This window comes from Rhinichthys klamathensis, unplaced genomic scaffold (assembly GCF_029890125.1).
Source record: "Rhinichthys klamathensis goyatoka isolate OS25496 unplaced genomic scaffold, OSU_Roscu_1.1 h1tg000597l_1, whole genome shotgun sequence".
In the NCBI taxonomy this organism is placed as follows: Eukaryota; Metazoa; Chordata; class Actinopteri; order Cypriniformes; family Leuciscidae; genus Rhinichthys; species Rhinichthys klamathensis.
Genome location: NW_026607053.1, coordinates 761,645 through 774,157, shown reverse-complemented (window position 1 = coordinate 774,157; position 12,513 = coordinate 761,645). Strand labels below are relative to the sequence as shown.

At 38.6% G+C, this 12,513-nt stretch overlaps 1 protein-coding gene across 1 annotated transcript in view; it reads right to left on the bottom strand.

The window, feature by feature from the left end:
• LOC130075672 (pleckstrin homology domain-containing family G member 1) overlaps positions 1-12,513 on the bottom strand; it is a 52,228-nt gene that overhangs the window by 12,115 nt on the left and 27,600 nt on the right. Inside the window, exons 3-5 of the mRNA XM_056240414.1 lie at positions 8,709-8,809; positions 7,433-7,502; positions 3,172-3,218 (exon numbers count right to left, since the gene is read on the bottom strand). Coding sequence (XP_056096389.1) covers positions 3,172-3,218; positions 7,433-7,502; positions 8,709-8,809 — 218 coding nt within the window. The remainder of the gene's footprint in view (positions 1-3,171; positions 3,219-7,432; positions 7,503-8,708; positions 8,810-12,513) is intronic.

The following is a 12,513-nucleotide window of genomic DNA, read 5'->3' as shown; positions in this document are numbered from 1 at the left end:
TGACTTACTCTTTATATTTTCATCTCTGATTCTCACTCGCTCACCTATTAACACACCAAAACAAATGTTTGTAAAGTTGACCCAATGCAATGCTACGCTATATCAAAGGAACTTATCTCACAGCAGCATGTTTATATTAGTATGGAATAAAAATAAAAAACTAATTGTATTGTTGATCTAGTTTTGCACGCATTTTGATTAGTCTGGTCCATTTGGTCCACAGTAGTGCCAGTCTATTAAATTTTTTGTTTTACTCATACTTGCAATCAAATGTCTCAAACAGTATCTTTCAAAGTTTTAATGCACTAATTTGGCAAACTTCAACATCCAGTTAAAAGGAGAGTTCACTTTGAAATTAATTTTTGGTATGTTTTAGCTTACCTCAAGGGCATCCAAGATGTAGGTGTCTTTGTTTCCGCAGTAGTTTCAATTTTGATATTTTTAGGTCAAACCGTTCTTGTCTGTCAGTCATCTAATGCAGGTCTATGGTCACCACCTCAAAGAGCATGCACAGAGAAGTCCAAATTAAACATGATTTAATGACTCGTAAATGTAAGTACACATTGATGGCCTAAGACACGAAACGAGTGGTTTGTGTGAGAAAACGAACAGTATTTATATCGTTTTTACCTCTTGTAAACACAGCCACGTCCAAGTGATCTGAGGGCGCGGGCGCTTCGGTCTGTGCAAGTGCCGGAAGTGATCTCTCGCACGGTTGCGAATTTTTTTTTACGTTGTCTGTTGATATACCGAAATCGTCTTCCATTGCGATTTCCTGTATATCTAAATATGTTTAGATCTTCACAGTGAAAGGTAAAACTTCCGAAATCTCTGTGTAAACAATGAGTGACGTACACGCGCGAGAGATCACTTCCGGCACTTGCGCAGACCGAAGCGCCCGCGCCCTCAGATCACTTGGACGTGGCTGTGTTTACAAGAGGTAAAAACGATATAAATACTGTTCGTTTTCTCACACAAACCGCTCGTTTCGTGTCTTAGGCCATCAATGTGTACTTACATTTACGAGTCATTAAATCATGTTTAATTTGGACTTCTCTGTGCATGTTCTTTGAGGTGGTGACCATAGACCTGCATTATATGACTGACAGACAAGAACGGTTTGACCTAAAAATATCAAAATTGAAACTACTGTGGAAACAAAGACTCCTACATCTTGGATGCCCTTGAGGTAAGCTAAAACATATCAAATTAATTTCAAAGTGAACTATCCCTTTAAGCTCCCCCTAACTAGAGGAAGTTGTGCGGCAGTCTTGGATTTTTTTTTACTGACACCTGCTGGCGTGGATGTTAGCAAAGTGTTTTTAACCCAGTGTTTTTGTAAAGAAGTTGTTCTTATTCTAGCTTAATGCATTTTTTTCAACACTTTAATGTGTGTGTTTCATTTTGAGCAAAAATCACTTTTTTGTCAGTGTCCGTTGATCAAGTATGAGATAGTAGAGTCTGGCCACTCTCCATTGACAAGCGTCAACGGGTTAGTTCACCCAAAAATAAAAATTCTGTCAGTACTCACCCTCATGTTGTTCCAACCTCGAGTGAGTTCACGTAGTGTAACAGCGCAACGCTTCTGGGTTGTGCGTCACACGCATCACACACATGACCAGCGTCGGCCAATAGTGAGCGTGCATGTGACGTATAAAACAGAAGCGCTGCGCTGTTACACTACGTGAACTCACTCGAGGCCCACAGAGAAGGAAATTAATAGTTGAATAAAGTCGTTATTTTTGTTTGTTTTTTGCGCACAGAAAGTATTCTCGTCGCTTGATAAACTTAAGATTGAGCCGCTGTAGTCACTCAGACTATTTTAACGATGTCTTTAATAACTTTTGGGCCGGCCAGTTTCAATCCCTTAGAAGCCTATGGAGGAGTGATCCAGGTCTCAGATTTAATCAAAAATATCTTAATTTGTGTTCCGAAGATGAACGAAAGTCTTACGGGGTTGGAACAACACGAGGGAAAGTAATTACTGACAGAGTTTACATTTTTAGATGAACTAACCCTTTAAGTTCCTGGAAGGCGGGTCTGGAGATTCGGTTCTCTTTCAGAAGATGTGTAATAGCGCCCCCTACCGTATAACACTGAAATCACGGAAATTTCTTTCAATGGCGGGTGAAAGAGTTAATTGTACAACGCATTGTTGGAGAAATTAAATAGCTCGTCATGACTGTTTCCCGAAACTGTAATCACTTTGTTGCGCATCTGTTCTGTGAACTATGTAGGTTCAACAATAGAACTGATGTTTGTCGTCACATAGATGGTAGAGTAATAACTTCTGCTAAATAAACGGTTTGAGATGGAATTAATGTCAGGTTATTGCTGTAAATAACCAACATTTTCTTGTTTTGCAGGTGTCTGATTTAAACATGGGTTCACTCTTATTCTTTTAATTTAGAACAAAATCAGACCAAATCGAAGTTTGTTTGGTGTACGTTTCGGGAGTTTGAAACAGCTAAACACTAGTTTAACTACTATTGGTCTGTGACAATGACGTAATAGGTAGAGCGGCGTTGGGCTAACAGTAAACCGCTGGTCAAGTACTTCGAACTGAGCAAATAACGGAAAAAAAAACGTTATATTATTTTATAAATAATTTTATATTATTTATATTTTATATTATATTGGGGCCTTTATGAATGTTCACTTCGACTATGTTTACGACTATGTTTATATAGTTGGCTAACTGCGCTTTTGGGAAGCACACCCCTGTTCATCTTGGTGACCACCATAATTGTAGTCTTCATCTCATCTTTAGGGGTAAAATAAGTGCAAAAGGTTACTTTTAAATGTAATTAACAAAGGGGCAGATCGGACAGGTGATAGAGAGAGACAGTCAGACTGGGGGTTTCCCTCGGGGGTGAACATATAGAAACAGACTCCAGTGCTGTTATACACAACATATAATATGACCACACACTCTCACATGTCTCACATTCCACACACACACACACACACACACACACACACACACACACACACACACACACACACACACACACACACACACACACACACACACACACACACACACACACACACACACACACACACAGGCATCTGAGACAGACTTATAAAGCTCTATATTGAGTGAAAGATGGTGACACACAAACCAAAGGAAGTGAACTACAACCACAAACCACAGGACATATTTCTTACCTTGGATAATTTGTGCAGTACTGTGTGTATATGTGGAAGTCTTCACTCTGAAAGACAATAAGGAAATTAGGGTTAGTTACTCAAAGCAAAGGAAGCATATGAAATAATACCGTAATGAAAAATAACGCAGAAAGGGTTGTGTGATGGTGAAGGGACAAGCAACACGCCTCATTTTAAATGCTTTAAAGGGTTAGTTCACCCAAAAATAAACATCCTGTCATCATTTACACACCCGCATGTACTTAAGTGCGTCAAAAAGCACTCTAAAGTTCGGCTAACTACATTGAATACAAATTCAAACTATTATACATTTTCATTTAGTTGCAAGTAAGTGTCCCAAATCATTACATGCCGTTCGCACTTAAATATATTCTTTTAAATACGTTTCATTAATGAATGCTAAAGTGTACTTTTTTCCACGAGGTTATATGGACATTTAGATGGCTATGTCAGTGTGTGTATGTCTGTTTGTGCACACAAGCTTGCTTGCTCTGAAAGGTCACATCAGGATGGTGCGACACACACACACACACACACACACACGGCGGTCGCGGTGACTGTAATAAGAGTCCTGATGTTATGTTTACAGTAATGCTAGATGTGAGCGTGCTCTGATTAAATCTCTCTCTTCTCCTCCTTCATCTGGAGTCTTTTGCTCTCTCATTCTGCCTATATGAACATCAAAGAACTTGGAAAAGTACAGAGAGTCTGAGTATCAAAGAGCCGTTTATCCTCTTCCTCTAATATCCCGTCTCTCGCCTCCCCCGCTAGCTTTCACATCTGCCCTCTCTCTCCCCGTACACACACACACACACACACACACACACACACACACACACACACACACGCACACACACACACACACACACACACACACACACACACACACACACACACACACACACACACACACACACACACACACACACACACACACACACACACACACACACAGAAACAGACACAGACACAGACACAGACACAGACACAGACACAGACACAGACACACACACACACACACACACACACACACAGCTTTATAAGTGAATGTGTCCTTGCATAAATGCTGTGACCCAAGTGGAAAGTTCTCCTTGGGAAAATGTCTAAATTTTCTCCTGTTTTCTAAAGTCTGGAACCACAATCAGATGTGCTCACTGTTTGACAATGCTAGTTGTACACGTGTGCTACAATATCAATATTACTGTAATGGTCAACTTAGTTTCGTCTCAAAGCTGTTACTGTATCATGCATTTTGGTGTGAAAGGGACACTGCATTGACAATCACAACGCATTCTCATCCCAAAGCGTAATATATTGACTCTTTTGACAAAGCGTCTATATCCAACGCACATGGCACCCTTTAGCGTCAATATAACGAGTAGTATGAAGCTGCAGACTCGGAGACCTGCATCTACAGTCCCCCCGCACCCAGAGTCCCGCATGCTCAGACCCCACGTTTTTCGAGACAGCGCCTCCTATCAAATTGTATCGGATAAACATGTGAAGAACATGTGAAGAACTTAAGCCAAAACGCGAGTAGGCTATCTTCAATTTTATTTAGCGAATCGTAGTAGCCTACTCGTTTGATTTATTTTTTAATAAAACTAATTTAGCTCATCGATACAACATATGAATAGTCCATTTAATATTTGTAAAGATAGTTTGCAACAAGATTTGAGCCGTTAATGTATGTCCGAACCCAGCAACATATCATTTTATGATTTGAGAAATACACTGAGTCAGCGTTTGTCCTTAACAGAGAGAGAGAGAGAGAGAGAGAGAGAGAGAGAGAGAGAGAGAGAGAGAGAGAGAGAGAGAGAGAGAGAGAGAGAGAGAGAGAGAGAGAGAGAGAGAGAGAGAGAGAGAGAGAGAGAGAGAGAGAGAGAGCAAGGACAGTGTTCTCAAGGAAGCTTTGATAGGGATCAGATGTAATAAAACCCCTCACTTTTACTGGAATCCTGAAGCTCCTTTGTGATATCAATACCACAAAACTGAGTAATGCCACACACACACACACACACACATGGTTGGAAGTATTTGCTGATGATGACTAACCTTTATCAAGAGGACTGACCAATACGCACAAGCCAAGCTTTTTTTTTATATATACCTGATTTAACCTATAAAAGTTTTTATAAATGAATGTGTTATGTTGATCAGCGATATTAACCCTTTCACACATAGAGGTCACTACTGTGGAAAGCTATAAAGCATTTTCTTGCATATGCATGGGTGCTGATGGCATATCTGCACAGTAACCTCTACAGTGACCCTGTGCATCATCCTATACATCGCCACCAAGTGGCAAGACGTTGTATGTACTGTAGATGTTTTCCCCTCTGAACCAAAATGGCCAAAGGAAATGCCAAGCTGCTCTGGGATATCCATCCATCCTAGGAGAGACTCTTGCAGGTAAAATAAAAAATGTTGAAGCATCAAGAAATATCTAGTGAGTCATATCACAGTAAAATTTTACAAGTATTGATTTTAGATTTGGAGCAAATTCTGATTAATCCTCTGTCCACTAAATTGGGCATCATGCAGGCTTTCACCGTAAGTCGACTTGCGTACGGCCGTCTGCCAGAAGAAAGTTATTTTAGTCGATTTTTTTTTTGAATATGGATTTTTTTCTTACACAAACGCATCACTTCACTTCAGAAGGCCTTTATTAACCCCAGGAGCGGTGTTGAGCTTTGATGGACTTCCAAAGACAGACAGCCATTCACTGCAATTTTAAAGCTTGGAAGAGCCAGGACATTTTTGAATATAACATACATAATATACCCCCAAGCCCAAGACACCCCCAACCCCCAGTGCAAAACAGCTTAAACACAACTAAAAATAGTTCATTGTTGTTATTAAAACCAAAACTACTAAAAATAGTTTTCGGTAATTAAAATAAAATAAAATAAAATAAAATAAAATAAAATAAAATAAAATAAAATAAAATAAAATAAAATAAAATAAAATAAAATAAAATAAAACAATGTTAGATAAAACACATAAACGTAATTTAACATTCGAAATATTGGCTTGTTGGCAACTAACTGAAATAAGTTTACACTGAATTACTAAAACAAAAACTGAAATAAAAATAAATCCAAACTATGGAAAAGAAAATTGATAATATAGAAAACAAAGCTTTGCGGAAAACTCAAAAGTATTAATGAATATTTATATAAACAGTATAAATAATACTAAATTAACACGGGTATAGTTTAGACTATAATTTCTGATTGGATGAACAACTTTAGATGAATTTTTGTGGTATTCCTCTTGGATAAAATGTCATCATATACCGTATTTCTAATAAATACAACAGTTACATCTACACAATTCAAGGACAAATGTTCATGTAATAAATGAATTGATGTTTTTATATTTACATTCTAGACCTAGTTAATTCTCTTAATTATTAAATGCTCTTCAAAAATCAACTCCAGGTGACAAATATTGAAACACTTTTTCATCCATTGTAAACATACATATGCACAGATTTAGGTTCATTTTATAAACTAAGAGCCATATTAGTTAATTGGCGTTGTTCATAAATATCATATTTTGATGTTCTGATTTCAAGTTTGTCAGCAAAATACACACTTAAGTAATAACCAGTTACAAACACTGACCACAAAGTGTGTGTCTGAGTGAAAGCCTGTGTTAGCGTATCGAGAGTCAATCAGTGTATCTCTCTGGTGTTTCTCACACAGTGTTTCCTGAGCATACACCCTTACAGCCAGTGCAAGCAGACGTCTGAAGGCAGTGTGGCACTCGGGCTGGTCTGGGTGTGTGGGTTTTAGGCTTTATCTTAGTTCTCGTAAGCCTCAGTCGTTTGCACTGTGTAAATTGTCAGCCCCCTGCTAACGCCACATTAGCACAACAATAACCCGAACAAAACAAAGCAATTATCACACAAAACCACAGGAAAGAAAACCACAGACACCAGTTGCATTCCAGTTAAATAGAGCTATAAAACAGCTAAAACATACTCAAGTATGTGTTATTATGCCAGTCAATAGAGACACTTGAGGTAGGAAACTTATTCTAACACGTAATAGGCATGACCGAGTTGATGGTTGTTTATCTGTGCGACCATGTGATCGTTTTGAGCATGATAGTGCGAGCATTCTTCATAATTTTTCATTTGAGTTGCATGAAAGAAAAAAAAGTCTTAAATAAAAGTGTATATTAACCCGAGTGTGACTTTTGAGTGATCTAAGCTTTAAGGTTTGTCTGTGTGAAGAAAAGATGAGAGTTTTACCTTGGCTACGAAACACTTTGCAATGGCAACTGGGTTGGCGTTACACTTCTCCAGGTCATGAAGCAGATCACTAAAACACACACACACACACACACACATTGGTTATATATCATTACTCACATCCACGTAGCCGGACTGAGCCGTTATAAAACTAACTATTCAGTAATGCTCTGTATTGTAGGCCATGAACTGTGAAGGAAAGACCCACTTCCGTGAATTGAACAGCATTGTGAATGCATGTGTGGTCACTTCTGCATTGCAGTCATATGAAGTAACACTGTGAGTGTGAGTGTGTGTGGGCTGAATTTGGAGAGAGTCTGGCAAAATGTGCAGGTGTGTGTGTGTGTGGTCCGAAGTGAGAGGAACTGAGGGAAGAGATGGCAGCAAATACAACAGACAGTCTGAAACAGAAGATCTTCCCTCAACGGGCTTTAAGGACACTTTCTCTGAATACGGTACAAAGCCACTGCACACACGACACTCCTAAAACAAGCCATGTTGTTCAGTTTTGTAAAATGGTGTTTAACCTTCAATGGAATCAATGAGATGTTTAACCTTCGTCAACCTCAGGGGGGCAAACTGTTATACAAGGTGTATATTATTATATATTGAGTTACCAACTTAACTTAAAGTTACCAAATGAGGGACATTGTGTACATACACATCTAATCATTTAAAACTAGTAGTTCTACCAATACACATTAAACAAACATCAGAATAAAACAGACCAAATTAAAATTAAATAAAAAAAACTATACCAGACTGAATGTGTTTGCAAGTAACAGGGTTGTAAATGTATCTTAGATATTCACTGCTTTGGGATTAAATGTTGACTTGTAGTTTCTGATAAACATACATTTTCCATGAAATTCACAAAATAAAAAGAGTTTGAAATCATTTAATGAGTTAATAACCTAATGTAAAAAATAATTTACTGAATGTTATGAGGTAACAGGACTGTGCATATCTAAATGTTTGCTCATTCAATTTAGTTTGTAAGAGGGAATTAATCGAATAGCAAATGATTCAATTATTATTTTCATTCAAATTGTGACACGGTTGTATGATTTTAATTGTTGGAAATGATAAGAACCTGTTGTGGACCAGACCAAAAAACACCATATTAAGCTGGCAAGGTAGTTTAAGTGTGTGGACAGAATAGTTTACCTAAAAAATTGTGCCTTTTTTAAAGCCTAATAGTTCATGTTCAAGTGGCAAACACCCATTACTCGTCTCTAAACAGATGCGTTCGCCACTAAAACTAGCAGATGTGTACCTGTTAAAACGGTAGATGTCACGGATGTTTCCAAATAAAGAGTTCCTCTCTTCATCTCCCAGCAGCAGAAGAGACTGGTTGCTGATGCAGTCCAGGTAATCCTGTGGAGAAACGGATGAAAGCATGAGTAATCTCATCAGTGGTCATGTGAGATGGGCCCCCCCCCCCCCCCCTCTTCAGGGTTTGCCGTATTTAGACAGACCTGCTTCATCTCTCACATCTGACATTAACATTTGCCCATCAGTAGATTAGCTATGTCCGCAAGTTATGTAAAGGACTTGGGGAGCGACACTTTGATGCACATTGTAAGCATCAAAGAATGGTATTTGCCATTTCCATTATGCAAATTATACTATGGCCGGCACAGTGAACTTTTGAATGATCTGTGGAATCTTCTTACGGAAATGTACCTTTATTCAAAGCAAAGTTTCCTCCTACTGACAGAATTTACATTAATCCTTTAATTCATGGCCACAATATCCATTTCTTCCCATAAATACTGTACTTCAAAACCCAAATGCAAAGCATTGGCTGAGACAGTATTGTTACCTCCCGTCCAAAAAGGCAGAAGCTGCATTTGGTGATACTAGTGATACAGAAAATAAACACCACCTTTAAGTTACTCAAAGAGGCTTTCATACACTAGTTTTTTGAATGATGAACATAGACTACTGATACCCGCTGATATAGACAGTTGTTTCCTTATACACAGGCGCAGAACGCAAGTGTTAGTTGACAGTCGTGCATTCAGCTTTTGTCGCCACTAGCTCTTTTAAGTCGGCTTGGTGTGTCATGGCCTTAAGGATGGAGGAAAACACTGTATGAACTACAGAAGCCCCCAGTGAGCTCTCACAAAAAATATATAAGCAAACAAAGCATGTCAGAATCTGTATTTGTGCTGTATCTTCTGCTCCGCCCTACATGCGAATGTCTCTCTCTTCGGATGACAGACGAGATAAGTGATTCTTTCAGTCAGATACAAATCTTTACCTGAACACCCCCAGGCAGTGTAAAACAATCATTCTGTGTCTACTCTACAACACACACCCTGTGTCAACACCTCGCCGTCAACACCCCGCTCACACATAAACACAGACCTAGAGGATTGTTTCATTTTGAAAACTGAGAAATAATGTGATGCTGTCACCCCAGGAGGATAAAAAAATAATAATAATTTGTGTTTATTTCAGTTTTAGTAATTTTAGTACTTTAACTTGTTTTATTTCAGAGAGTTGCCAAGGCAACATTTCTAACTTTTCATCCAATATGTATATTTTATTTCATTCATTTCATTTCAGCTGTATTTCAATTATAGAAAACGGTATTAAAAATAATTTTAGCTTAAGTTTAAGTAACAATAACAACACTTACACTTACACAACATTTGCATGCTAACTTTGCGGTCAGATTAAGAGAATCATTGCGATAAAATATGCTCACAATTTTACATTTCTTTTGCAAAAAGGGAGCAAAAATCTGCACATTAGATATAAACATGGTAAAACTTGTTAAACCAGGGGTCTTCAGCTGAGGATCCGTGATTTCTTGGGGTCCATTGTGGTACTGCGGGGGTGCACCAATTATTGTTGGATCTCAAACTAATTTTAAGTTCAATTCAGCCAAAGCTAAAATTCAGCTAAATGTTTCAGTGTCCATCACTCATTAACAAAAGTAAATTAAGTAAGATTACAATGTTAGGGGTTCCAGTGTGAAGAATTCTACATTCCTATTTCTAAAAGAAAACATCATTAAATGACATAAAATATGTATTAATTTTAATAGCAGTCTGATATGTTAGCAGAACAGTTGCTTTTAAAGTTGTTTTCCTAACCTACTTTCCTCTACTTTATCTGTCCTCTCCATCCATCCTGCCTGCTTTCCTTTTGTTCCATTCTGTCCTCGAACCATCTATCATTCTCTCAGTGCCAGGGGGCCGGTGAATGTGTGTGTGTGTAGAGGAGTAGGTGGGGAAGGGGTTTGCAACCCCCTAAAACTCTCCATCCTCACATTAACCGAGAAAGAGTGAGAAAATCAGGGCAAGGGTGAGAAGAAGAGTTTAGCATTCATCTCCTCGCTCTCTAGGTCAAATGACAGCCATGTGCACTTTACATTTGACAGCTATATCAATCATACACAAAGAAACACACACACTCTTACTCAAACAGCTCCAGTACTCATGCTTTATGGGGATTGCCTGCATGCTTAAGGACAAAGGTTCAAGGTTTGATCCCAAGTATATGAGAAACCCACACACTGGACAGTTACTACCGTTTGTATCCTTGAGCAAGGTACTTGCAAGAAATAGTTCACCCAAAACTAAATGTTATATCATCATTTACTCGCCATCCTGTCATAAAATAAATATGCATGACTTTCTTCCATTGAACACAAAAGGAAATGTTACAGATGCTACCAAGCTCTCAAACAACGTACAAATGTGCTATAATTCAAAGAACTGAACTTTATCAAGACGTGTCGAACAAGGTCATGTTAGTGACACCAAATGGCATTTGTTATTGCATATACATACATATGCACAACACTGCAAGTTTGAAGGATGACTTGTTTAGACCTTTCCTTCTTGCAGCTTGACAGTGTGAATAACCATCCGCTTGCAATGCGTGGAAAGAGCAGCGTGAAACATCTTTAAAAGTTCTCCTATTGTGTTCCACTTCCACAGGACAAAAAAAGTCTTACGATTTGGAAAAAAACATATTAATGGATAAATCTGGTCAATGAAATTACTGAAAAAAGTGTTTGTTCATTCAATCGGTAACGAAGCAAGTGGATGTATTCATGATTGGGTCATTGAATCGATCCATTCAAAGCCGCAGATTCGCTTACGAAACACCGCTGTGTGTTGCAGTTCCGCTGTGGCTTTCATTACAACTATTATTTCATTGTAAAAATTGACCCTTCGCATGGAGCTTGATTGACAGGTGATCTGACCAATCATACTTCGCCATCCGCCATTTTGTCCGACAAAGCAGTCAGGAGAGTTAGTAGATTAACATGGGAGGATTTGAACTGATGCCGTTCTGCGGTTAAAACAACATTCCTTCTGATGTTCATTCATGTTTATTTGATGCTATAAATGAACTAGAAGGAAGAGATGATCGGATCACGAGCAGCTTTAACTGATGCTCTACAGCGATCTGTCACGACACATTAGAGAGCCACAAAACGGTATTTATTGTTTAAATAAAAAAAAGTGTCCAAGTTTGAAAGGTAAGACTTTGTTTAATATGTTTAATATCAAAAGTAACCGAAAAGTACCCTGGTCTGTCCTGTCTGTCAGCGTGTTGTCAGTCCGCGATGTATTTTTCACTGCGTGAGAAAATGGTGTGTGTGTGTGTGTGAGCAGCGTAGCTTGTCGGACATAGCGACAGTAACTAAGGGGGGCGGGTCTTTGCAAACGGTCAATTGAGCAAACTGTACGGCCAATACTGTGTTTGCAATGTACGCCACTTAATATTACCTTTTGGTTTGTTGAGATGTTGTATAAAATCAATGTCACATTTGCAATCGTGTTGATATTCGGGAAACATTGCTTTTTGCCTGTTAGGTGGAGTAGAATTAAATGAATGGCAAAACAAAGCATTTTGTCCGCATACCCACTCTGTTACCTCACGTACACCAGTCTGGGAACCACTGCTATATAGTCAGGCGAAAAACAGTATGTGACGAAAGAAGTATGTCCCTATTCATAGTATTTATAAAACAGTAGGTGACAAGTAGCCACATAACGTACTACTTCCGGCGAGTGCGCACGTTACTTTCCCCTCACTGTCCCATGAGGCCACAG